The 26974-nt window shown below is 43.5% G+C and overlaps 1 protein-coding gene across 1 annotated transcript in view; it reads right to left on the bottom strand.

The window, feature by feature from the left end:
* Positions 1 to 26974, bottom strand: part of ACOXL (acyl-CoA oxidase like) — a 310943-nt gene that overhangs the window by 62536 nt on the left and 221433 nt on the right. The window contains 3 exon segments of the mRNA XM_036262440.1: positions 15352 to 15395; positions 15398 to 15462; positions 22108 to 22217. Coding sequence (XP_036118333.1) covers positions 15352 to 15395; positions 15398 to 15462; positions 22108 to 22217 — 219 coding nt within the window.

The raw sequence follows: 26974 nt of genomic DNA, 5'->3' as shown, positions 1-26974 counted from the left end.
GTTAAACACCACTGTCAAGTCTTACTTTCCTGGTTAAAGTTGCTAGCCCAGGAAAGGTACTGTTATCCTCTAGCTTTTTGCCTGGAGGCTAGCAGTTCAGGTTACTTGATGAGTTTTGGGTTGTCAGTTGATTGAAAAACTCCCTCAGGTGCTCAGCATAAGGGGATTTCTCAAGGGTGGAGCAGATGCTGGTTGTTAATGAGACTTAATTAGCATTTCAATGGCCCACAGGGTGGGGTTGAATTTCTGAGGGAGGGCCTGCTGCCTCTCCCCAGAGCCCTGGGAAGGAGCAAAATGGCCACCGTCCTGCGTGACAGCAACTCAGCAATAGCTCTGAGCGCCCTCCAAATCCCGAGTGTCCCCACACAGTTCCAGTCCAGTCTGCCCTCCCTCTGTCGGAGCCCAAGGTGAGTGGCTGTGACTTTTTTTAGCCTCTGTCCTGGCTCTGCCTGTGGAACCGCCTGGGACTTTAATCCAAGGACGCTGCTCACAGCTGAGGCCGCTGCTGTCTGTGGGCTCCCAGCCCCGTCTCGCGTCTTCGCAATCCTACCAGGATCGAGTCAGTGTCCCTGGTTATGTGGTCCTCGCAAGCTGCTTTTCTGTTGCTTTTTCCCGTCGATTTGTCTGTGTTATAGCTGTGATTCCGTTTGATCCTGGGAGACGGTTTATTAGCTCCGTTCACTCCGCCGCCATTTTGGATGACCTCTATGCTTGCTTTTGTATTGTGTTTTTTTCTCTTGTAAGAAATTTGTTCTAAGTTCTTTTTTTTTTAATCCTTACCCAAGGATATTTTTTCCATTGATTTTTTTTTTTTTTCCATAGAGAGTGGAAGGGAGGAAGAGAGGGGGCTAGAGACAGTGAGAGAAACAGATGTGAGAAACACATCAATTGGTTGCCTCCCCCATGCACTCCGACCTGGTATCAAACTTGCAACCCAGGTATGTGCCCTTGACCGGAAAATCGAACCCAAGACCCTTTGGTCTGCACACTGATGCTCCAACCCCTGAGCCACGCTGACCAGGTTTGTTCTAAGTTCTTGAATTCATTTGCATAAAGTTACTCTTAATATTCTCTTATATTTTTAACATCTGTACTATATGTTAAGATGTCCCTTTTATTCTAGATCTTGCTAGTTAGTGCTTAATCTCCTTTTCTCTTGAACAATCTTGCTAGGGATCGATTTACTAATCATTTCAGAGAACAAACTTTTAGGTTTGTTTATTTTCTCTATAGTTTGTTTTCTTCTCTATTGATTTCTTTCAAATTTTTATTGTTACTTTTATTCTACTCATTTTACTCTTCTTTGTCAAGCTTCTTAAGGTGGAGGCTAACAGCATTTATTTGAAACCTTTTTTATTTTCTAAGATAAGCATTTAAAGCTATAAATTTCCCTCTAAAGACTTCTTTCACTACAGCCCACAAATTTTCATAGGTTGTGGTTTCATTATCCATTCAACTTGAAATATTTTCTAATTTCCTTAGTGATGCCTTCTTTGATTCACAGGTTATTTAGAGATGTGTTTTATACTATTCACATATTTGGGAGATTTTCCAGATATATTTTTTTAATGGATCTCTAATTCAATGGTCAATTGAGACTATATTCTGTATTATTTCAATCTTTTAAAAATTTATTGAGACTGGTCTTATGAACAGCATTATAGTTCTGGATGTAGTTTTCTTTTTTAAAATATGATTTTATTGATTTTTTTAGAGAGAAAGGAAGGGAGAGAGAGATAGAAGCATCGAGGTGAGAAACATCAATCAGCTGCCTCCTGCACGCCCCTACTGGGGATCGAGCCTGAAACCCTGGCATGTGCCCTGACCAGGAATCGAACCAGGACCTCTCAGTCCATGGGACGATGCTCAATCCACTGAGCCACACCAGCCAGGCTAGATATCGTTTTCAATAAATGTCTGCAAATCCTAAACAGATTCAGTTAGATGATGGTGTTGTTCACATTTTCATTAGCATACTGAATTCCTGCCTACTCGTTTCACCAAGTACTGGATCTGTCTGTTTCTTCCTTGATTCCGTCCATTTCCACCTCGTGTATTTTAAATGTCTGTCATGCTGCATACCTATGTCAGATTACTCTGTCTTCTTAATGAAGTGACCATGAAATGATCCTTTGTCCTTGGTAATACTCCTTGTCTTAAAGTTTGCTTTATCTGATATGAATACAGGCTCTCTTGTGTTCTAGTTGCTTGCTGTATCTTTTTCTTGTTTGCGTCTTTATCTTTAAAGCATATAGATGGGAATTGCTTGTTCTTAATCCTTTATGACAAGGTCTGCCTTTTCACTGGAAGGTTCAGCCCATTTACATTTAATGTAATTATTGATAGTGTTGGGTTCAAGTGCACCTCACTGCTTCTAGTAATCTGTCATGTTAGGCCTTCAATGTGTGTTCTTGTCCCATGACTTCTGGATTAACTAAGGATTTTTCTTGTTGTCTTTTTTGTCTCAGTCTACACACACCCCCCCCATAAATATATATTTACAAGAATATATATATTATTATAAAACAATCTGTCTTTAATAGCACTTCATGTATAATGTAAGAACCTTATAATAGAATAATTCCACGTGCAATACATCCCATCTTTTGTGCTATTGTTGCCATTTATTTTACTTCTATGTATATTATCAACCCTAAATAATTATATTTACTTTTGCTTTAAACAGCCAATAGAATTCTAAAAGGTTTAAGACAGCAAAAAAGTATCCATATTTACTTACACATTTTGCATTTTCAGTGTTCGTCTTCACTTTAGATTTGAATTTCCATGTAATCTCACTTGGTTCAGATTGAAGAACTGTCCTTAGCATTTATTGTAGTACAGGTCTGCTGATGACAAACTCTCTCAGCTTTCCTTTACCTGAAAATGCCTTTAATTCATCTTTATTTGTATCTTTACCATATCTAGAACTCGAGGTAGACAGTTTTATTTTTTTTTCCTTTTAGCAGACTGTTACAAGTATCTTTTGTTGTTGTTAATCCTCACCCAAGGAGGATATTTTTGCATTGATTTTTACATAGAGTGGAAGGAAGGGAGGGGGAGAGAGAGAGAGAGAGAAACATCAATGTATGGTTGCCTTCCACATGACCCCTGCTGGAGCCAGGAATCGAACCTGCAACTCAGGTGTGTGCCCTTGACCAGGACCTTTTGGTCCACAGACCAATGCTCTAACTGCTGAGCCAAACCTGCCAGAGTGTGGTAGAACTATTTTGTCCATTGTCTTCTGGTTCTGTACTTTCTAATAAAAATCAACCATCATTTTAATCATTTGTCTCTGTTTCTAAAGTTCTTTCTTCTGTGCCTATTTTTGAGATTTATTCTCTGTCTTGTCTTTCAGCAGTTTAACTATGATGTGCTCCTGTTTTTATGTTTGTTTGTTTGTTTTAATCCTTTTGGCTTGAATCTTGCTAAGCTTTCTGAATTTGTGTGCTATCACGAAAACAAAATCAGTTAATACTTTTTTGGTTCCATTCTCTCCCATCTTCTGAGACTCCAATTACATGCATATTAGAATGTCTGATCCTGCACCACAGGTCACTGAGGCTCGGTTTGTTTGATCAATCTTTTTATCACTCTGTGCTTTAGCTCAAATGATTTCTATTGAACTGTCTTCATGTTCACTGCCCTGTTCTCGGTAGTGTCCAATCTGTTGTTAATACCATCCAATTAATTTTTTTATTTATACTGTTGTGTTTTTCACTTCTATCCCATTTGGTTCTTTCTTTCTTTTTTTACAGTTTCTGTGAGTCTCCTGAAATTTCCATTTATTATATCCTATTCACTCTTTAATAAATTCATCATTTTTTTTAAAGCTCTTGTCTTCTGACTTCAACATCTGGGTCACTTTGGAGGTCCTTTTCTGTTGACTAGTTTTTACTTTGGTTTTGGATTACATGTTCCTATTTTTCCACATGGCTAGTAATATTTTACTGTATTGGACAATGTAAATGATACTCATTCTGAATCCTCTTATCTTCCTCTAAAGAGTTTTGAGTTTTATTCCAGCATGCAATTAAATCACTGGCAGATAAAGTTGAATTCACGAAGTCTTGGTGTTATGCTTTGTCAGGAAACATCTTTTTTTATTTTATCAGTAGTTTATTTCAATTTTACTTTTAGTTCTTGGGTGAACCCCTTTCCCTGGGACATAGTTTTAAACCTAAGGCATGTCTCTTCAAGGGCGTCAGTGGTTAGTTCACTGATTTTACCATACCCCTTAAACTTGGCAGGATTCAAACTACAAACTCTGTTTCCTATGTGGCAGAAACCAGTTGAATTCTCTGCTCAGCTCTTTAAACCTTTCAGATTAAATATCACCTGAGTTCTTTGAAGTTTTGTCCACATATTTCAGGTGTCAGCTAAGGAATTGAGTGGTGTTTCCTCTCTGTGACTCCCTCCTTTTTAGAAAATTTTCCTCTTAAATTTTCAGTCTTTCTGACAGTCCCTACCTCCATCTGCTGACTCTTCAGGACATTAAAATGGTGGTTTCCATATGGTTACTTCCTTTTTAACCTAACTGTAGGGAAAGGCTTTCTAACTGCCAGTTAAAATCCAGAGGCAATAAAGACAAATATTACTACATTTGACCACACAGAAGTTTAAAAAAAAATTTTTTTTTGGCATGACAAAAATTACCATGAACAAAATCAGAAGACAAGTGATAAACTGGGAGAAAAATTTTATGATATGACCAAAAACTAAGATCCTTAATATTAAAAAAATTGATAGACAACCCTAGCCAGTGTGGCTCAGTTGGTTAAGCATCATCCCACAGACCAAGAAGTTGCTGGTTCAATTCCCAGTCAGAGCACATGCCCAGGTTGAGGGCTCAATCTCCAGTAGGGGGTGTGCAGGAAGCAGCTGTTTGATGTTTATCTCATCAATGTTTCTATCTCTTTCTCCCACTTTCTTCCTTTCTCTCTCTAAAATCAGTAAAAAAAAAAAATTTTTTTTAAATTGATGGACAAAATACCTGAAACACTGTGGACAAATGAGAAAATGATATGAATAAGCAATACATTAAAGTTCTGTTAAAATGGCCCTGACAGTGATAAAAAGTGCTCAAACTCACTCATAATTACAGAAATGTAAATTAGACCAATGCAGAGATGGCATGTCTCACCTATCAAATTGGTAAAAATAAAAATGTATGAGAACACATTCTGTTAATGAGACTGCGCGGAAACAAACATTGTGGGAAATGCAAACTGGTACAGCCCTTGAAGGAGAATCTGACCCCACCTAACTGAGCTACCTATGCACCTGCCTTTGGACCCAGCTGTCACATTTCTAGAAATCTGCCCGGGAGATACACCTGAAGCAATACTAAAACTCATATGCATCAGGTTATTCACTGGAGCATTATTTCCAGTTGAAAAATATTAGGAGAGCCCTGGCCAGTTTGGCTCAGTGGTTAGAATGTTGCCTGCGGTCCAGAGAGACCTGGGTTCGGCTCCCGCTAAGGGTGTGTACCTCGGCTGCAGTTTGTCCCTGGCCCTGGTTGGTCGTGCAGGTGGCAGCCACTTGACGTGTCCCTTTCACGTCGATGTCTCTCTCCCTCCCTCCCTCCCTCCCACTCTATCTGAACAAAAAATGGAATAATGTTCTCGGGAGAGGATAAAAAAAAGGGGAAAAGAAAAATATTAGGAGAAAAAGTAAATGCTCGTATATTAGAGAGGGGTTGAATAAGCTACGGCACATCCATACATTGTCTTACTCTGCCATTTCTTTTATGTGCTAGATCTCTATGAACTGATGTGAAGTGATTTCAGTGCATACTGTTAAATGGAACAAAAATGCAGAAGACTAGCGTATGCTATCCTTCATGTAAGAGAAAAAGCGATACTGTACGAGAAAACACACGTTTCTGCTTTTACGTATAAAAGAAATACAGAAAAGATAACCCCCAAACTAAAAATACTGGACACCTATAGGAAGTGTGTGGGAACAAAGGAATAAAATGGGGTGCAGGGGTGAGAAGGGAGTAACAGTTCTCTGAGCATACCTTTCTGTGCAGCATTGAGTCCTAGAAACTTAGTAATTTCTCACATCGCCAAAACATGAATGACTAAAGCCAACCAGAATGCAGGGGGATCCCAAAGTAGAAGACATATAGGAACAAAAGAACCTAATTGTGTTGCAAATGAAGGACATAATCTCACTGAAAAGCGTGGAGAAGGAAAAACAAGTGAAAGTTAGAAATACTTTGGAATTAGAATACCATTTTGATTAGATGCTGCAAGCGAGATTCACCAACAAAACCACTGTGTTCTCCCCTGAAACCACTGAATGTGTGCACTAGGGAAGATCAAATCAGTAAACAGCGTCGACAACGAGAGCCAGGCTTCTCACGTTCTCAGAGGGAAAAATATATAAACGCAAAACAGGGAAAGTCTGTGGTTTTGGAGTGGAATCAGAACTCCCATCATGAACTCATGGTTTCTAACATGCATACGTACAGATCTCTATGAGAACATGTGCGTTTGGAAGTGTGTGTGTATATATATATATATTCCCTACTCAGAGCAGGTGTAGAAGCAGTGACACCCCAGTAGCAATTAGTACACCCAGCACCCAGATATTGGTTCTTAAATACTTTTCTCCAGGGATTCTTGGGGAAATAGAAGACTACAGGTCTAGCAGGGAAAAATACAAGATGCACCTGGAACATTTTGTGGTACCAGAAAATAAAAAAAGTGATTTAAAAAAAAAAAAAAAAAGGAAGCAAAAGGATAGGGACACACCATAGGGACACATGGGCTAACCGTAAGGAGTGCTCAATGGCCAAAGCTGGACCAATGTGAGCAAGAGAAGATACAATTATAGTACAGGATTGTAGTTCAAACATGGAATCAATAGCTGTGAATCGACAGATACAAACTGAATAAATAAGCAACTGGAGAAGGAACATCGCTTGCTTCTAATGAATAAATGCAGTAGAAATAAGGGGAACAGAAAGTCCCCATTAGGCAAACACTTCTGTAATAATCATCACCAGGAAGATCCATGAATGGACACTAGACAGGGTGGGCAAAGCTTGGGGAAAACTAGAGTATTTGCATAATCAAACGTCAGTCTCACATTTGCTCTTGGTGCCTGTGTTACGTTGGCCACACCACTCGCCGTCTTGGTCCTCGGGCTGCCTGTCTGTAAGGGGGCGGGTTGGGCTGGACGACCCTGAGGGGCCCTCCCGCTCTCTCCCAAGTGGTGACTGCATCTCCCACATGGCTGTCAAGGATGCAGCTCCCTCTTCCTTTCCTTTCTCTTCACTTCCCTTTCTTCCTTCTTTTCCATTCCTTACCCATAATCGGTTTCTCCAGAGAGAGAAGTAGAGTGCTTTCTATGAGCAAAAGAGATTAGAAGTGAGGGGAAGAGAGAAATTGCAACTCCTACAATTAACTGGGTTGCTATGGGATGAAGAAAGGAGAGAGGAAAACATCCCAAGATGGAAACATTTTCTAGGACCAGAGCCAACCGAGAGGGACGTGCGGAGCTGAGGGCTGGGAGCACCCTCGCCCGGAGGCAGCATCGCCGTTGGGGTCTCCTGCCTGCCCCCTCGGCGGTGTCTCTGGACCACCACCTGCCCTTCCGCCTCACCACACAGAGCTCCCGTGAGGTGTGGTTAGTCACCCTCCCCGCTCTCGGGTGCTTCCCAAAGTTAACCTCATTTCTCACTGAGGGATGGGATTGTGTTCCCATTAAGGGAATTTCAAGCACCAGTCAGCAGAGAGGGGCCACTTTAGGGTGGGGTGGCCTTTGCTTAGGCAGCACCCAAGCTCTGAGGACACAAAGGCCCCTCCTTCGGGCTGTCCCAGTCTTTGGTCACCTTCTCCACCCACCTCCACCGCGGGAGTCAGAAGGTGCATCGAGATCAACATGAACTATGAACTCAGGAAGTTTGGTTTCTAATCCTGTTTCCTGTCTTTGATGATCTGTCTCTGGAAGAAAGCTCTTGATATTTCTGTGCCATGAGATTTTACTGAAACACATGTTGTGCAGGCCACTGTGTTTGTTTTAAAAAATGTACCAGACGCAACCTGCCGTAATCTCTGTTCCCTGTCCCCGCCCTTAACTCTCAGAAAAGTCCCAGCAAGCCTCCATCAGATGTCCCCTCTGGGTCCGAGGTCAGTGCCTTTCCCCAGCTCTTCTCCAGGGCTGCCGGCTGCCACGTGACCAAGGCTCTCGAGGACCTGTGACCGCCGGAGGTTCCGACGCCCTCCCTCCAGCACGGGCCACGTGCGTGCCGTCCACCTGCCAACGAAGGCAGCTTGCGTGTCCCCCAGACTAGAACTCAGCCAGATTCCCCCCAACACGGTGACCTTAAGCAAAGACATCGTTAGTCTGAAAAGACAACACACGGAATAGCTGACATCCTCTGTTAGAAGGCAGCCCGTACCAAAACACTGTGGGTGGGTGATGTTTGAAAGACCTAAAGTAAGAGTTTTAAAGTCACATGTCCCCCAAAGAGCAGCCAGGTTGCACACTGACCACAACAATAAGAACTGGAGGTGACGGTAGTTTTTCTAAACAGAAAGCTCTAAAAAGTTACATCTTGGAGAACCTGACTTCCAGCCTCTACCGACTCTTTTCCATCCAAATCTCAAATTCTGAATAAGGACAAACGATTCAGGGTCGTTGTTTCCCAGTCAGTTTGCTGCCCCTGGCTTTTGAGCCATGACGCGTGATGTTCATTTGCAAACTGTCCCCCTGTCCCTTGAGACTCAGCCCCCAGTGTGGCGGAGGGCAGTCTGCACCCAATTTTTATAAATCTTGAGGAGGGAACCACGAGTGTGATGAGAAACAGAACGTGAATCAACTCTTGGTTATAACCAGAAGATTCTATCCCATCTGTATTCTCTTCCCTGCACCTGTCCAACTTCTCTTATGCACATTTGAAACTAGTCATTTGTTAAACTCATTTATTACTGGGGGTCTATATTTTCTCCACAGATTTTCCTCCATAAAACAACCCAAGTCTTTAACAGAATATTCTCAAAGTGAGAAGCCATTGTTCATGGGTTTGCTTTTTTCCCACTCATGGGGAACTGATGTGGCCACCAGGATGAGTAACGTTTGCAACACGATTTTGGAAAATTAGGGAAGTGGGGTTTCGGAGGAAAGTCATGGGGCTGGACTTCCTCCATGGCCACCCACATGCTGAAGGACATTTCCTGGCCTCATTGTGAGTGAAATTCTGGCCAGGAGGGGAAGTCATACTCTCTCAGGAGGACCTAGGGGTCTTGACTCTGCAACTCATTCCAGGGCAAGAGGCAGATGAACTATTTGATGTGCAGATAGGGCTGGCCAACCATTCTCTAAAATAAAATATAATTTTGAAGAAAATTAAACAGAATTACTAAAAAGCTGAGAAGAAAAGCAGATTTCTAAAGCCCACTCATTTTTTTTTTTTTTTTTGGCCTCTAAAAGATTCTCAACAAAATCACATGGTTATTTTTATAAAACCCTGGCATGCTAGATGAAATCACCCACCTTTGGATACTGTCCAAAGACTCTTGTCCAGACTCTGTTTGGGTCAAATGTTCAAAATGCTGAACAGACCGTTTTATTTCAAGATACACAAAATTAATGTAGGCAGACATAAGCCAACATACAGCTAGCTGAACCAAAGGCTGAGCCAAAAATACAAACTAAAATATAGAAGTCAATATTCTTTCCTCTAGGCCTGTAGGTTTTGTCATCATTTTGCACTCATCTGATTTTCCCTTGGGCTAAAACTAGTGGATTTATCCCAAGGAAGTAGCATATCTTAATCATCTCTGAGCTCCTCGCATGCTTAGCCCTAGGAAACAGTGTTGCTCAATGACTAACTGACTTGACCATTAAAACGGTTACATTAATGGTAGTAACCAAGATAATTAACATGAGTACAAAGTTTATCTTTTTTATTGCTGTGGTTAATCCTCACCCAAGAATATTTTCCAACTGATTTTTGGATAAAGTGGAAGGGAGGGAGGGAGGGAAAGAGAGAGAAACATCAATGTGAGAGAGACACATCAACTGGTTGCCTCCCGCATGACCCTGACTGGGGCTAGGAATTCAACCTGCAACCCAGGTATGTGACCCTTGGGTCTGCAGTCCGCCTCTCTACCTGCTGAGCCAAACCAGCCAGGGCACAGTTTATCATTTTTAAAAATGCTTAAGAAACATATTCGACGTGATTCTCTCCTTGCAACAGGTCTATGTTGTGCCTATTTTTATTTTCCCACATTTATAGTACAGACATAGGCTCAGAAGGGGTATAATATCACTGTCTGATTCTAAAACCCTTGTATTTCTTCACCACACCACATGCCTACAAATGTTTTTCACTGTTCAGAAAACACACCACGTGTGCAAAGGTTTCCTTTGCTCCAAAGCAGACGATCAGCACTTGTGAGCAATGTGTTCTCTGGCAGAGCAGTTCTGGATGTTGACTGAGCACCAGAGAGCACCTAATGTGCTGAAACAGAATGAAAAGGAAATATTTTACAGTGGACCTGTGTTTCGAATGCCAATAAAATAAAAAGATGAGAAGAAGATGGCAGGCTTCCTAATCCTGAAGAGAAAACATGAGAAAGTGGAAGAAACAAAGTGTTAGGAAAAGGCGTTTGCAGACACGGGACCCCTGGAGAAGCACACTCTGGCTCAACATGTGTGGAGAACAATTTCGCAGTATGTCAAGTCTGGAATCTGCCCGCTCTTAGGCATGCTCACTGTGGCGCTCTCTATAATAACCGAGAAACTAGAAACATCAGAAGAGGTAGAATAGAGTGGCCCGATTCTAAGACCCTTGTATTTCATTGTGTGATCATGTTCCTACTTACAGGAAGGAATGCCATCTTCTATTAGCAAATGGAAATGTTGCTTAAAAACATTCTAGTAATCTTTTTTTGTATTTTGCTTTTTAACATGTGTGTATCAAAGCCAGAACTACTGAACACATTTTGCTTTCAGATGCTATATTCATTATTCCATTGTCGTGCAACAAATTATCTCCACATTTAGCATCTGAAAAAAATAACTTTTATTCTCTGAGATGGTTTGTGAGGGTTAGGAATCTGGGCATGTCTTGATTCGGTGTTTCGGGCTCAGGATCTCTCAGGAGATGGCAGTCATGTTGTCAACTGCTCCGGTCTCGACGTCTCCGAAGATATGAATGGGGCTGGAGGAGACACTTCCATGCTCCTCCACACAGGTTTGTCAAGAAGACTCAGTTCTTTGCCACAAGGGCTGCTTATGACACTTCCCCCAAGTGAGAGGAGGGAGGGGGGAAGGAGGGAGGGGGTGGGAGAGGGAGGAGGGGGTGGGGGAGGGGATGGAGAGGGGGAGTTGGGGAGGGGAAGGACTAAGACAGAAGCCACAGTGTCTTTATAACACAGTTTGAGAAAAGACACACCACCACTTCTGGTGTTGACACAGCCCAGCCCCGGTGCAGTGTGGGAGTATATAATAGTGTGACTACCTGGAGGCAGGGTCATCGAAGGCCCTCCTGGACTGTGGCTGTCAGAGCCTGTCCTCACTCCTTCCCAAGGCCCACGAGTCTCATCCCTTACAGCACTAGTTAAATTCCAGAACCCCATCATCAATCCAGGCTGGGTGCAGATGAGGCTCAGAAGTCATTCCTTAAGTACAGTTCCTCTTGATTTGAAGGCTGTCCGTTGAAGAGACCAGTCATCTGTCCCCTAGCTGGCTGACATATCAAAGTGGCATAGGAGTAAAATAACCACCATATATACTCTTGCTCAAAAAGGAAGAAAATGGGAGGAACCCAGGGCAGTGATCCACAGAAATTCTGAAATCCAGCTGAGCAAATGCCAGAAGTTCCTTTGGGTGCGTCCTACTGCGCCCCGTTTGTATTGTCCACGGCTCTTGGACCCACCCTCTGGGCTCTTGGTTCTTCCCTTCTGGACTTCCAGCCTCCAGAACCGTGAGAATAGAAATTCCTGTTGTTTAAGCCCCACCCCCCACCCCAACCCCAATCTCTGGTATTGTGTTATGGTAGCCAAGCAGACCAATACACCCATCTTCTGAGAACTTGCTATTGCCAAATCCAAATTTCCTCTTTTTAAAAATCATTTTTGATGCATATAACTACACATCCATTGATACGATTAGAGTTGTTTCTATGCAAAATGCATGTGATTGGGTTTGTGTCCGATCTAATCGGAAAGTCCACGTTCACTCGGAGAACCGAAACTTTCCCTGTCAGTGTCATTTCCGATCCAACCCTCCGAGGTGGGAGCCGAAGGGATTTACGACTCTGTAGGAGGGGAATGTGACAGGAGAGGCTGCTCATGGCTTACTGTGGACTGAGTTTAGGGATCATACTGTAATGGAAAAGTGGTGTACAAGGAATCACCACATCAGCGCATTTCAAGAACAAATCATTACTCTTCCCGGGCCAGGGAGCAGAGACCTGCCAAATTACCCAAAAGACGGGGGGCAGCACAAGTCCAGGAACCAGATTTCAGAAAGCAACCCCGGGAGGAATTCTCAGACGGAGGAGCTAGCGGCAGCGGGAACTCTGCAAGCCTCCAGGAGGCCCAGCGGGAGCCCCACGCGGCTGTCCGAGGCCCGAGAACGTGCTAACTCATTCTTCGTTGCTCTGCCTCCGAAAACACAAAGTTCTGGTCACTTGTTTATCCTTTCGGTGTCTTCCGTGGTGATTTGCAGAACCAGCATCCTGCGTTTAGTACCCATGTTAACTTTCAACTGAATGAAACATATTTTAACCTGTGTTTCTCTAGTGATCGAAGTCTTTGGCCTGATCTGCAATAAAGAAGCTGAGCATGCTTGTACTTCATTTTAGCTTTTATCTCACCTTAGAATGTATTATAAACCCAATCTGTTACATAACCAATCAGTCAAGGTTTCTTTTTTTTTGGGTTTTTTTTCAATTCATGTTTTTCCCCAAAACAATTTTAGCTTCTGAACTTCGTAACTATATTTTTAAAACAGATATGCATTGATTGGCTCCACAGGGACCATCACTTCTTTTATATCTTGACTTCCTTATTTTTAGGTTATTAATTTTGATTTTTTTTTTTTTTAAGAGAGATTTTTAGCCCAGCCGGTGTGGCTCAGTGGTTGAGCGTCGACCCATGCACCAAGAGGTCGCCAGTTCGATTCCCGGTCAGGAAGCCTGATCCCCAGTGGGGGGTATGTAGGAGGTGTCCAACGATGTTCTCTCTCATCCATGTTTCTATCTCTCTCTCCCTCTCCCTTCCTCTCTCTCTCAAATCAGTAAAGAAAAAAATATGAAAAAAATTTTTTAAATTAAAAAAGAGATTTTTATTTTTAAAAATTGATTTGGGGGGGGGCATTCTGGGGATCGAACCTGAAACCTGGGTATGTGCCCTGACCAGGAATCAAACCCGCCACCTTTTGGTGTACAGGATGCTCAGACGAACTGAGTCACTCTAGCCAGGGCAAATTTTGATTTTTTTTTTTAGTGTCCTGTAAAGTAGAGGTCTTTGACTAATTTTTAAGGAAGGCCACATGGGTGAAATTGCTTCTGATTCTTAGATATATTGAAAATATTCTTCTACTGCCTGTACTCACGGATTAATTTGGGCTTGGAACAGTATGCTCAGGTCATGAAGTTTCCTCCTTAGAGAAGCAGCTATTTCTCCATTGGCGCTGGTGAGTAAAAACGGAACCTAGCCTTGTTTTTCCCCTTGTGGGTAAACTATTACCTCTGTCTGGTTGCTTATATGATCACCTTTTTTCTCTGGATTTTCAGGCTATATCTGGATATGGACATCCCCCACCCCCACCCCCATCAAAATCTTGATTTTCTTTTTTACATTAAGGAAAATATTTTTCTATGATTATTTTTATACTTTTTCTATTTTCTATTTCTTTTGCTCCCACATTTTCAGGAACATTTTTTTTTTTTTTTTTTTTTTTTTTTTTATCCTCACCCGAGGATATTTTTCCATTTTTTGTACAGATAGAGTGGGAGGGAGAGAGAGGAAGGAGAGAGAGAGAGAAACATCGATGTGAAGGGACACATCGAGTGGCTGCCACCCGCACGACCAACCAGGGCCGGGGACAAACTGCAACCGAAGTACGTGCCCTTAGCGGGAACCGAACCCGGGTCTCTCCGGACCGCAGGCCGACGCTCTAACCGCTGAGCCAAACTGGCCAGGGCAGGAACATTTGTTATCCACAGGTTGGACTGTTACCACTTTCACTCTGTGTCTATTATGATCTCTTGCCGTTCTGTCTTCATACTTCACACGGCCTTGGGAAGTGGGTTCACAGATTACATGCTGTTCCTCGTATACTCTGCTCGCTGGCGCAGCTATAGCATGTTCACCTGACGCGGCACCCTCTCTCGTGTTGGCTGTCTCCGTGTTTGATAAGGGTAGGTTTCCTGGAGTGACTTAAACTCACCTGCCAGGGTGGCATCTGCCAGGGCCTCGCCTGGGATCTGTGCGTGGAGGGGGGCCTGATATGCACCACCCTGGCCCAGTTCCCTGCAGGTACTCATCAGTCTGGCTCTGTCCCACCAGGTTGGAGCCTGACCACTATCGCTCCAGGGACGCTCTGCCTCGGAGCGTCTCCTCGGGGAATATCTGTCCCCATATACCATTCATCCTCCTCCCTCTACTCACTCTGGGTTGCACGGGAAGATGTGATCTTGGAATCATGTGCAAACTGAAGGAGAGTTGCATGGGGCCCCGGTTTTGGCCCTTTTGGGACCTAATTCCCATGCAGGGTACCAGTGGTCTGGTTTCAGGTTACAAGAGCTCCAGCCCCCGAGCCTGGCAGAGGTTAGGATAAGCAAATCCTCCTCTTGGGTCTTGTTGTCTATTCAGTGTTGCGCTTAGAAGATAAAACAGCTGTTGCCGGGGTAGCGGGTGTTTTCTCAAACCAGCCCCACTGGCACTGTGCTTGGTGAACATTCCCTTTAGATTTCTCCCGAGTGTTTTACCAGGAAAGAGAGTACATCTCAAGCTAATCGAACGGTTAATTTTTACATATGCCTGGCGCAGTTTCCCCCCAGAGAACAATGCATTCGTTATACAGAGAGACAATGACTTTTCAATTTCAGCAAGGGCTGAAAATTACTCCATTCACCAACTTCCACAGTAGCGGAATGAAGCTGGCGGGTGGAATTCCAAAGATGGGCGGGAAGGGTTGCACTGTGGCACTCGGGCCCCCAGAGCGGGCGGCGGGCACGCACGGTGGCCAGTAGGAGGTCCAGCTGCTTCCAGAAGCTTGTACTTACACTGACTCCGCCCGAACATTTAGCAGACAGTTCGCCAGTATGAAAGTGCCTTAAACACGCGTCAAGAGGAAAAATATAACACGACGTATCCGTACCTTGTAATACATTCTGGCCACCAAGCTCCGCTGAAGAACCCTTCACGCAAAGTCTCTGCTTTCAGCAGAAAGACGAGATCACCGACGGTGTCCATGTAAGATGCCAGGAAACTAAGGGAAGACACAGTGCCCATCATTACTCTTTTGTCCTCACCAAGGCACACGTCTGCAAGAAATACAAGGGCTTGTCTTTTCTTTTTGTTAATCCTCACCCAAGGATATTTTTTCCATTAATTTTTCGAGAGAGGGAAGGGAGTGGGGAGAAAGAGAGAGACCCAGATGTGAGGGAGACACGTCGACTGGCTGCCTCCCACAGGAGTCCTGACCTGGGCAGGATCATACAAATCTGCAGCCCAGGCACATGCCCTTGACCAGGAAATGAACTGGCGACACTTTGGGCCAAGGGCCGACACTCCAACCACTAAGCAACACCAGCCAGGGATGAATAGTATTTCTTACATACATTATGTATCAGGCACTGTGCTAATTACTGCTGTGAATTATTCAATGAGCTCAATAATTCTACGATGTCAATACTATAAATATCCAATGTGGAGCTGGAGAAACTGAGGCTCAGCATGATGTGGACGCTGCTCAAGGTCACAGCGGCAGAACACGCTCAAGCTCGGGCTTTGTCTTGGGGGACACTTGGACTTAAGGGAAGGGGAGCAGGAGGGACAGTGAGGGGTGTGGGCAAGCACACAGTAGGGTGTGCCACAGAAAGGGTGACTTTCTCCAGCAGATAGAAATTTTCATTTTTCCCATCTGGCAAATGAGGAAACTGAGGCACAGAGGAGTTAAGAGACTTGGGAACAATAGTCTAAACACCCAGGGTCAGAGCCACGCCTTGCCCCCCACCCCCCACCTATTCTCACGGAGCCTGTGCCTACGACTGACTCCTCCCACAGCCCAGAGGAGGGGCCGCGGGTGCCCACACCTTAGCTGCTGCTCGGAGGGATTTCAGGGCCCCAGGACGTTCCAGCCGTCTTTCCTCTGTCCCCGCCTTCTCCCGTGAGCTGTCCTGGGACAACCGTCCCACTGCTCTGCTAGGGCGTAAGCTCCACGCAGCTGAGAGCCTGTCACGGCAGTGTCGCCAATGCCCGGAGAAGTGCCCAGGTCACAGCAGGGAGGACAAGCTTTTCTTAATATCCGTAACAATCAGAGCAAGTAAGGTTTGGGGACTTACGCAGACAAACACAGACAGCCGGAATCAGTAAGTCTAACTGCGGGAGGGAGATGTGCACGGTTGTGGGGTTAATCACCGAAACAAAAATAAATGGACTGGAACTTTCCAAATATTTACAATTGGAAAACTGCCTCTGGCGCGTCGCGTCTGCCCGGGAAGATGTGCCGGGAGCAGAGTCGCATGTGGGCGAGTCGCTGTGCGCGCAGCGCGCGGGGACAGGCCCGTCGGCAGCTCAAGAGAAGGCGAGGGCAGATGCGCCTGGCGTTTGGGACAAGGCTCCCGAGGGGCCGGGCCGATCCTGAGGCACTGTTCTTCAACTCCCTACGTGTTGGAACATCTCAAATAATCAACTGGGGGAAGGCTATCGGAACGATAAAACGCCCGCTCGGGACCAGAAATATTAAAAAGATGCACTGACTTCGTAGAGCGTGCAGGACAAATGGAGACATTAAGACTCGGAGACGTAAGAGACACCGTCCTGGGACACGGGAGCTGACGAGAGAGACTGCAGTTTGAATAAACAGGAATCTGAGCAGAGGTCCGAAAGGGAAGAAAGGACAGAGAGTAGCTTTCTTCATTCCACTTCATGCCATCGCTGATGGGAAGTCCCACACTATCATTTATGTGTTTCCCATGTTATTTTGTTGTTGTTGTTGTTTTAATCCTCACCTGAGGACACTTTCTCCATCTATCTTCAGATAGACTGGGAGGGGGAGAGAGAGCGAGCAAGAAACATCGATGTGAGAGAGGCACATGGCCTGGTTGTCTCCTACATGCCCCAACCGGGGCCGGGGACCGAACCACAACCCAGGTACATACCCTTGACTGGAATTGAATCCGTGACTCTTTGTTCCACAGTCCAATGCTCTAACCACTGAGAAAGAATGGCCAGGGCTGTGTTTCCCATGTTTTTAATCATGATTATAAGATTATATTTTCTAATGAACAGTTTCCTTAGAAATTAGTTCAATATATTTAGGTTACAGAGAACAATAATCTGCCTCCAAATAAAAACAATAATTTTAAAAATACACAAAAGGAAAAAAGCATGTAAGCTTCTCAAAAGTAGAATAAAGGAGACAATACATTTATGAGCATAAATCAATGAAGTAGGAGAGAGGTACGACAGAGCAGATCAATAAAGGGAAAAGCTAGCTGTTTGAGAAAAAATCAACTAGACAAACACCTGATGAGATTAAACTATACAACAATACAGAAGAGAAGGCACAGAAATAAACTCAGAAATGACAAATAGGACATTACGACAGATTAGTGAAAGAGAAAAATATAATTAGAGAATAGTATGAAGAACTTAATACCAATAGATTCAAAACCAAATGGATAAATTTCTAGAAAAATACCATTTACTAAAACTGACACAAAAAAGACTAAATGGTCTTAGAACAATTAAACAAATTGAATCAGTAGTTTAAATATTCCCCTAGGCTCAGAGAGGTATCAATTAACTTATCAAAATTTTCAAGAGCACCCTGGCTGGTTTGGCTCAGCAGTTGGAGCGTCGGCCTGTGGACCAGAGAGTCCTGGGTTTGGTTCCTGCTAGGGGCACGTACCAAAAAAAAAATTTTTTTCAACAGAATAAGAAACTACTTCCACAATAACTTTATGAGATCAGAAAATACTTGATATAAATCCAAATCAGGAAAGGGCAAGAAAAGAAAACAATGTGCCAATCAATATACAAGTTCCCCACCCCAAAATACAAGCCAGCCAAGCCCAGGAAAATATAAAAATGCTAACACAGCATAACAAAATTGAGTGTTTCTCAAGCATGCAGAAGGAGTTTAACATTAAAACATTTACAAGGGTTAGTTACTAAATTAACAGACTAAAGAAAATTCATCATAAAATCATTTCAATGAATGCAAAAAAAAGTTATTTGTAATAAAATTCAAATTCATCATCTAGTAATGACAAAAATACATTAAAAATAACAAGAAAGGCCCTGGCCAGGTAGCTCGAGTTGGTTAGTACACCAAGGTTGTGGATTCGGTCCCCAGTCAGGGCACACACAAGAAGCAATCGATGAGTGCATACATAAGTAGAATAACAAATTTGATGTTTCGCTCTCTTTTTCTAAAAATCAATAAGAAAAATAACAATACATGGAGCTTCTTTAGGAACTAAAGCTTGTCTATGAAAATTTCAACAAATATTCTTCACGGTGAAATGTTAAACTAATTCTTTTAAAACTAGGAATAAAACAAAAGAACACCTTCCATACAAAAAAGGACAAAAGGAGTAACAACTGGAAAGGAAGACAAAAGAAATCATTGTTTGCAGATGGTATCGTTGTCTATGGAAAAAAAAACAAACCAAAGAATCTAAGCACAAACTAAAAAAAAATTTATTTATGTTCAGGTTTATATATAAAAGTCAGCTGCATTTATAATGAACTGACAACATCAAGAAAACAATTAAAAAATACTCTTTTTACAGCAACAACATTACAAAGTACCTAGTAATAAATCTATGAAAGGCTGTACTACATATGGAGAAAATTATAAAACTCTGGAAGACATGAAATTAAAATCACTAAAGATCATTTTATAAATATGTGAATTTATGCAAATCTATAGATTTAGTACACTGTCAAAGAAAATTCCAGCAGATTTTTAAATTATGGTAAATATACAGAACACAAGATGTACTATTTTAAGTGTGCAATTCAGTGGCAGTAAGCACATTTACATGGTTGTGTAGTCAGCAACCCCACCCATCTCCAGGGCTGTCCATCCCCCGCAAGCTGAGACGCTGTCCTGACCAGATACTAACTCCCTACTCCTCCTCCCCAGCCCCTGGTGACCACCATCTACGTTCTGTGTCTCTGAATTGGACCACTCTAGATACCTGATCAAAGTACAACCATATGGTATGTGTCCTTTTGTGTCTGTCTGCAGGTTGTTTTTCAAGGAACTTGTCAAACTGATTCCAAAATTTATATGAAAATGCCAAAGACCCAGAACAGCCAACACAATCCTGAGTTCTATTTCAGATATAGTATTATATCATATTTGTTATATAATAACATTATATATTATAAATCTAGTGTAATTGTAATAGTGTATCATTGGATTAAGGATATGCAAACAGAGAGGAACAACATAGCCCCAAACAGACTCTGCAGATAGAATTTAATGAAGTCCAGAGAGCCAATGCGGATCACTGGGAAGGGATTCAATTCCGGAAACGGTGCTGGAGCAATGAACAGCCCGAAGGGAGGAACAAATGAAATAGATCGCTTCCTTACACCACAGGCAAAAATTTCTAATAGATTCAAGAATCTGCCCTGGCCAGTTTGGTCAGTGGTTATAACATTGGCCATGGACCAAAGGGTCTCCGGTTTGATTCCCAGTCAAGGGCACATACCTCGGTTGCAGGTTTGATCCCTAGCCCTGGTTGGGGTCGTGTGGGAGGCAACTAATCGATGTGTCTCTCTCACATTAATGTTTCTCTCTCACCCTTGCTCTCTCCCTTCTCTATGTAAAAAAAAAAAAAATCAATGGAAAAATATCTTCGGGTGAGGAGTAACAACAACAAAAGCATTAAATATGAAAGGTGAAACTCTCAAACCAAAAAATATATATTTCTTGATCTAAAAGTGGACAGGATGCAGAAAGTGGGAATCTAAAAGAAAAGACTGATAAATTCCATTGTAATGGAAGAATTTGTGTTAACCAAAAGACATCATAAAGAAAATTTAAGAGAATCCACAAACTTGGAGAGTATAACTGTAACATCTATAACAACAGAGGACAAAGAACCCCTAAGAGTCAACACGAGTAAGGCAACAAAAACAGAAAAATTGGCAAAACACATGAATAGGCGTTTCACAGGAGAAGATATGCAAACGGCCATCAACATGAGAAAGCAGGCTCATGCTTAACATTGGTAAGAAAAATGCAATTAAAAATCAGTGAGAGACCTTTTTCTTATGTTATATTGACGAATATTAAGTACAATAAAGGCAAGTGCTGATAAGAATGTGGTTTCACAGGATACGGCTGCTGGAGGGGTATAAGTTGTACAATCTTGTTTAAACACCAGTTGACTCTCTCTGGTGCGGCCGAACCCTGCACACCCCACCAACAGCAGCCTGCGTGCGTCCCAGGCAATGTAATATACACTGCTGAGGAGTGTCTTCCAGACAACAGACTGAAAATCACTAATGAGTCATGAAATCAGTTTAAAGGATTGAGATCAGAATTTCTAAAAGTTTAAAAATATCAGAGAGCAGCATGAGCGATACAGGATAGGGGGTGCCTGCTGGGGGGTGCTCGATGAATGTGTGGGTGTCGATGGGATGTAAAATGTATTTCTTTCTCTGAGTCACGGCTGCTAAATGTGAAAGCCCTGTTGAAACACACACACAGAGCTTTATACAAAATATCAAAAACACAGCCTACATGTCCACAGGAGATGAGAATGGTAAGTAAATTATGATGTGCATGCACCGGGAAATGTAATGAGCAAAGAGAACAGCTCTTCAGCTACACACAACCGCTTGGATGAATCTTAGAAACAAAATACTGAGTGACAGCAGGAAGCCCCAGAATACCACCTACATTATGCCTCATTTATCAAATTTAAAGTCAATACTAAAAAATCAAATAAAGAGCCCTGGCTGGTTTGGCTCAGCGGTTAGAGCATGGGCCTGCGGACCAGAGAGAACTGGGTTCCATTCCTGCTAAGGGCACGTACCTCGGTTGCAGTTTGTCCCCAGCCCCGGTTGGGGTTGTGTGGGTGGCAACCAGTCAATGCGTCTCTCTCACCTTGATGTTTCTCTCTCTCTCTCTCTTCCTCCCTCTTTCCCTTCTGCTCTATCTGAAGATAAATACAAAAATGTCCTCAGGTGAGGATAAAAACAAAACAAGTCAAATAAAGGCAACCAAAGGCATGAATCCTGAAGCCAGACTATCTAGATTCAAATCCTAGCTCCACCGCTCATTAGCATGCCACCTTGGGTACAATACTTAACCTCTGAGCCTCAGCTTCCTCATCTATGAAATGGAAATAATAACCTACCTCGTGATTTTTATCATCAAAACCTGTAAAGCACACCCTGGCTGCTTTGGCTCAGTGGTTAGAATGCCAGCCTGCAGACCAAAGAGACACAGGTTTGATTCCGGTGAAGGGCACGTATCTCGGTTGCAAAATTTGGTCCCTGGCCCTGGTCGGGGTCGTGCGGGAGGCAGCCAGTCAACTTGTCTCTCTCACATCGATGTTTCTCTCTCTCTCTCTCCCCCCTCCCACTCTATCTGAAGATAAATGGAAGAATGCCCTCAGGTGAGGATTAAAAAAAAACAAAACACCTGTCAAGCGCACAGAACAGTGAACACACACAAGTAAAGAAGGCACACAGTGGAAAGAACAGAATTAGCACTGTTGTACTTCTTAAGCTGGGGAGTGCATGTAAGAAGGTTCATTTCACATATTTGTATTTTTGTATATATACCAAATAGCAAACATTTCAAACAACTGAGCTGTGCCATGGCAGGCTCTCTGCTCTCAGGCTCAGTAATAAGACACTGTGGGCCCAGAATGGTGATGGCCTGGTTCTGAGCGAGTCGGCCCCAGACGCAGCCCAGCTCCGGAGCAGGCTAGCAAGCGGTCTTTCTTCGCACTGTTTGGTGTACGGAGCCAGCACTTCCCGCACCACGACCTGTGTGCAGTTGATCACTTGTCAGAAATGTAAAAAAGGCCAGTGTCCTCCCATGCTGCAGCCAGGTGAGTTCTAGTTGCTTCTAGTAAACTCCTTGAAAGGAACCAAAGACAAGACCTCATCCTTCCAGGGGCCCCTCACCCCACAGCAAACGGGTGGCGCTTACCATGCACTCTCAGTCCCTCCCAGCGTGGCCAGTATCTAAGCAGACCCAGCTCGCTCTCCCCGAGTCACCAGCCGCTAAGGCTGGTCCCAGTACCACTAATTTCAGCGGATGCTTCAGCTGAAACTGACTTGCCTTCCCTGGACCAGAGAGATGTTTGGTCTGCTTTCTTTATTTCCTCTGACAGTCTAAGGCTGATTTGGCCTGGGGGGGGCGGTGTACACGTAAAACCATCCCATCAGTCTCCTCCCTCCTTCGCTTTCAGGTTATGATTTGGGCTGAATCGTAAGTACTGCCTGCTTTTCCGGGTTTGTTAAAAAGTTGTCCATGGCAAGCCTGCGGCAGAGCGAGGCCCAGCTGACGGCAGCCGCCACTGGATGACCACCACCGTGTGAGTGGCCCCAGCAAGGCCAGGGAGGAACGGCACCGGTGACCCGGCCCAAACTGCCGACTCAGACACACAATTGCCTGTTGTTTTAAGCTACTGAGCTTGGGGGTGGTTTGCTACACAGCAATAAATATCTGATTCACTCTCCGACGAAACCAGAATATGTCCTTCTTTGTTTCATATATGTTGATGTGTTGTATAAAGAGGCTATAAAATGCCTATGCGTTTGATCAGCAGTGTATCGGAAGCAGTAGTTTGGTTCACATTGCTATTTTGGATTCTATCTCTTTAATGGCCGTATACTGTGTTTTGTTTGGAAAAAGTCATAGGTAATTAAACATTTCTATTCAGTCAGATATTTAGGCTGTTCCCAGTTTTAATGTGTCACTAATAACCTTGATATCCATGCATTCAGACATGCATTTATTACCTCAGAATAAATCCACGAGTCAGTCAACGAGGTCTTTATGAAAGTCGCCCTGCCTATAGGGGGGATGCTGGGAGCTCATCAAGGCATAGGTGTCTGGGAAGCTTTCCTGGTGGGGTGGGCCGAGCCAGGTGTGCAACTCAGGGGACAGTGTCCCATCCAGTGCCCTGTCGAATGCCACGTGGTCAAATACAGGCAGAGGACTGTCCTCACTCAGTTACACGGAATCTTTCAGGTTCTCCCCGCCCCAGGCCTGTGGGAGGACTACACTCCCTGTCCCCCTGAAGTCGGAGGGGACCCCAGGACTCGCTTTAGGCCAGTGACACCCAAGCTGGTTCGATGTTTCCACTTGTGACTGGTCCATAGCTCTGGCTTCAGTCTACATCAGGGGCTGCCTCGCCAATTCCGTGTACAGTGGTGGCATTGTTAGATCTTACGGTGTTGGTAGGTTTATCATAAATTACTTCCCTTTGGTTTCTTCGAAGTAATAAATTCTTGAAATTATGCCTCTAGATATGTTATACCATTTATGATTTCACTTTAAGACAGCAAAGAGGTTGTCAAAAAATATCTTTATAAAAAAGAGGGCATTGGCCCCCGCCAGCATGGCTCAGTCGGTTGGAGCCTCATACTGTGCACCGAAGGCTTGTGGGTTCAATTCCCGGTCAGAGCACATACCTAGGTTGTGGGTTCAATCCCTAGTCAGGTCATGTGCAGGAGGCAGCCTCTTGATGTCTCTCTCTCTTTCTCAAAATCAATGAACATGTCCTCAGGTGAGGATTAAAAAATAAATTAATTATTTAATGTAATTAAATACAAAAGAGAGCATCAGGTCTGATACATTTAAGAACCACTGTTGTTAGGGTTCAAGGAGCATGAACAATTTTATGGCTGCTGTTATACAAAATAAGGGTGAAAATCAAAACACTTCTGGCAGAGGAAAAATGGGGGAAACTGGTTAACTTTAACTAGAATTCCAGTCACAACGATACAGCAGCCCAGCTCCGTTTCCCTGACACATCACTGGGACTGACATTTACATTCTTTGTTTTCTCGAATCTATGAAGTTTACGATGGTTCTACCTCTAGTTCCCTCTTGGTACAAGAGCATGATCATCCCAAGAATTAAATTGGCTTTCTCTTTACCTCTGGACCTTTATCTTTCTTCATTTTCTTTTTCTTTTTTTTTTTTATCCTCACCCGAGGACAGTTTTTCCATTTTTTTTGTTGTTGTTGTTGTTCAGGTAGAGTGGGAGGAAGAGAAAGAGAGAGAGAGAGAGAGACATCGATGTGAAAGGGACACATTGAGTGGCTGCCACCCGCACGACCAACCAGGGCCGGGGACAAACTGCAACCGAGGTACGTGCCCTTAGCTGAAACCGAACCCGGGTCTCTCCAGACCACAGGCCGATGCTCTAACCGCTGAGCCAAACCGGCCAGGGCATCTTTCTTCATTTTCTTCTTACCACTATGCTACCTGATGACACAGAGCATAGCAACCTATGCGCTGGTCTCCTGGCTTTCTGCGGCCTGGAAGGTGAGCGCTGGGAGTCTGTTCATCTTGTGCGGTCAAACGAGGGATGGCCCCGGGCTGGGAACGGAGGAATCTTTCTTAAATGAGGGGATGAACAAACAAACCCCGTCCTGTTTTCAATATCTCATCCAATCTGTTCAGTTCCTTCATAACTTCCTTCTGCCTCTGATACTACGTCCACCTTTTCGGTTCAAGCAACTTAAAGTGGGCGAGTTAAGTCACTCTCACATGCATTACAATTAGAATGACATAAGCATCCAGTTCAGGGGCTAAACGCAACAGAAAAACAGATCATTGAGCCAGCCGATTTCACGAAAGCAGATTGTTTTGCTCCTTTTTTTTATTTCCTATTTGTTCCTTGCTTTTGGTCTCTTTCCTCCTTTTCTAGGTCATGAGACAAGAAAACGTGATTTTAAAAATGAGTTTATTTTCTGCTGCTGATGCCCCCTGGGTGAAAGATTAAATGATTGAAGCCATCAGCTACCATGGGGTTCGAGCTGTACACTCTCTAGATCCAATACTTTATTTGATAAATGACCAGGGAAAGGCAAAGATAGATCAGTCACCTTCTCAACTGGACCTGCAACGAAGATTAGCTTGTCTAACCTTGTAGATGTGGTCCTGAGCACATCACAGTGTACTATGTGTGCACACGTACACAATATACATACTGCATGCCAATTCTAATTATGCTATGTACTACACACTAATATATTATCTATATACATGTATACATATATCAATTTTTAACTTTCTATTTTAAAAAAATTACAGACCCACAAAAAGATTAAAAAAATTAAAACAACACAGAGAAATTTTTTTCTAGCCATCACCCAGATGACCCCAAAAGTGATATCTTACATAACAACAGTGATTATCAAAACCAAGAAATGCAATAAAAAATATTTTGGTTAATCCTCACCTGAGGATATATTGTCCATTGGTTTTATTTTATTTTTTTATTTTAGAGAGAGAGGAAGGGAGAGGGGAAGAGAGATAGAAACATTGACTGGCTACCTGCTGCATGCCCCCCACTGGGGATCGGACCCACCGCCTGGGTATGTGTCCTGACTGGGAATCGAACCAGTGACCTCTTAGTTCATGGGTCCATGCTCAACCACTGAGTCACACTGGCCAGACAATTTTCCATTGGTTTTAGAGAGAGTGGAAGGGAGGGAGAGAAAGAAACATCACTGGGAGAGAGACACATTTAATGCCTGACTGGGGTCAGGGATTGAACCTGCAACCCAGGTACCTGCTCTTGACCAGGAATCAGACCCGAGACCCTTCAGTGCACAGGCTGGTGCTCTAACCACTTGGCACACTGGCCAGGGCTCAAGAACATTTTATACATTCAATGTTCCGGCTGCAGTGGAGATCTCATTATTTAAAAATGAACTCAGAAGTAGATCATTCTGTAAAGTGAAATATTATTTTCTGCAATACAAGTAATTACATCATTATCTACGCCTGGGATTTTCCCAAGATGACATGTGACGTTCTTTCTTTCTAGGTGATTGTTTTTGTGGCTGAACCGTTCTCCAGTTCTACAGATGAACGTTCTTTATCTTCCTCCACGCGCTTGATTAATCCCCAACGACTGAGTCTTGGTGCACCTGTTCAGAGCCCTTTCTTCAGAGATCTCCAGGGGACTGAGCCGTCAGGAGAGCGACATTCTTCCCTTTTGAAAAAGATCCACCTGCAGGTGGAATCAAGCTGATCTACAACCTTGGAAACTCTGAGTCTAAGCAGTGTGCAAAAAAAAAAAATGACCTCATAAACATGCATTCATAATGAATATCACATGTATCAGCCAACACCCATTAGGTAACATCGGTAAGACTTAGATTTAGGTCAAATGGCTTTTCAAGGCATCTCTGAAGCAACTAGCATCTCTACACGTGAAGTCTCTCACTGACTTATGCCAGGCTCAGTGAAACTTGGATTAAAAAGACCAAAAAGTAGGATCTGGTGCCAAGGCAGGAACACTTACAGCCAGTTAGGGTAGAAAACCGGTGTCTAAGGAAAAGCCACCAGACGTCACCCAGTCTGTAACAAGGACAAGCCAGGCAGTGGGGATGCACCCAGGTTCATGCCACAGAGGGCGATGGAGTCCCTCAAAGTAGCTGTACTTATGGCCCTGGGGTCCCAAATCATGGGGCCCCAGCAGAACTGGCTACGAAATTTGGGGCCCAGTGCAAAACAAAAATGTTCAGAAATTATTAAGGATTTCAAGACGGCGAGA

The sequence above is a fragment of the Molossus molossus genome, unplaced genomic scaffold (assembly GCF_014108415.1).
Source record: "Molossus molossus isolate mMolMol1 unplaced genomic scaffold, mMolMol1.p scaffold_m16_p_15, whole genome shotgun sequence".
NCBI classification, from domain to species: domain Eukaryota; kingdom Metazoa; phylum Chordata; class Mammalia; order Chiroptera; family Molossidae; genus Molossus; species Molossus molossus.
This window is presented reverse-complemented; position numbering and strand designations above follow the sequence as displayed.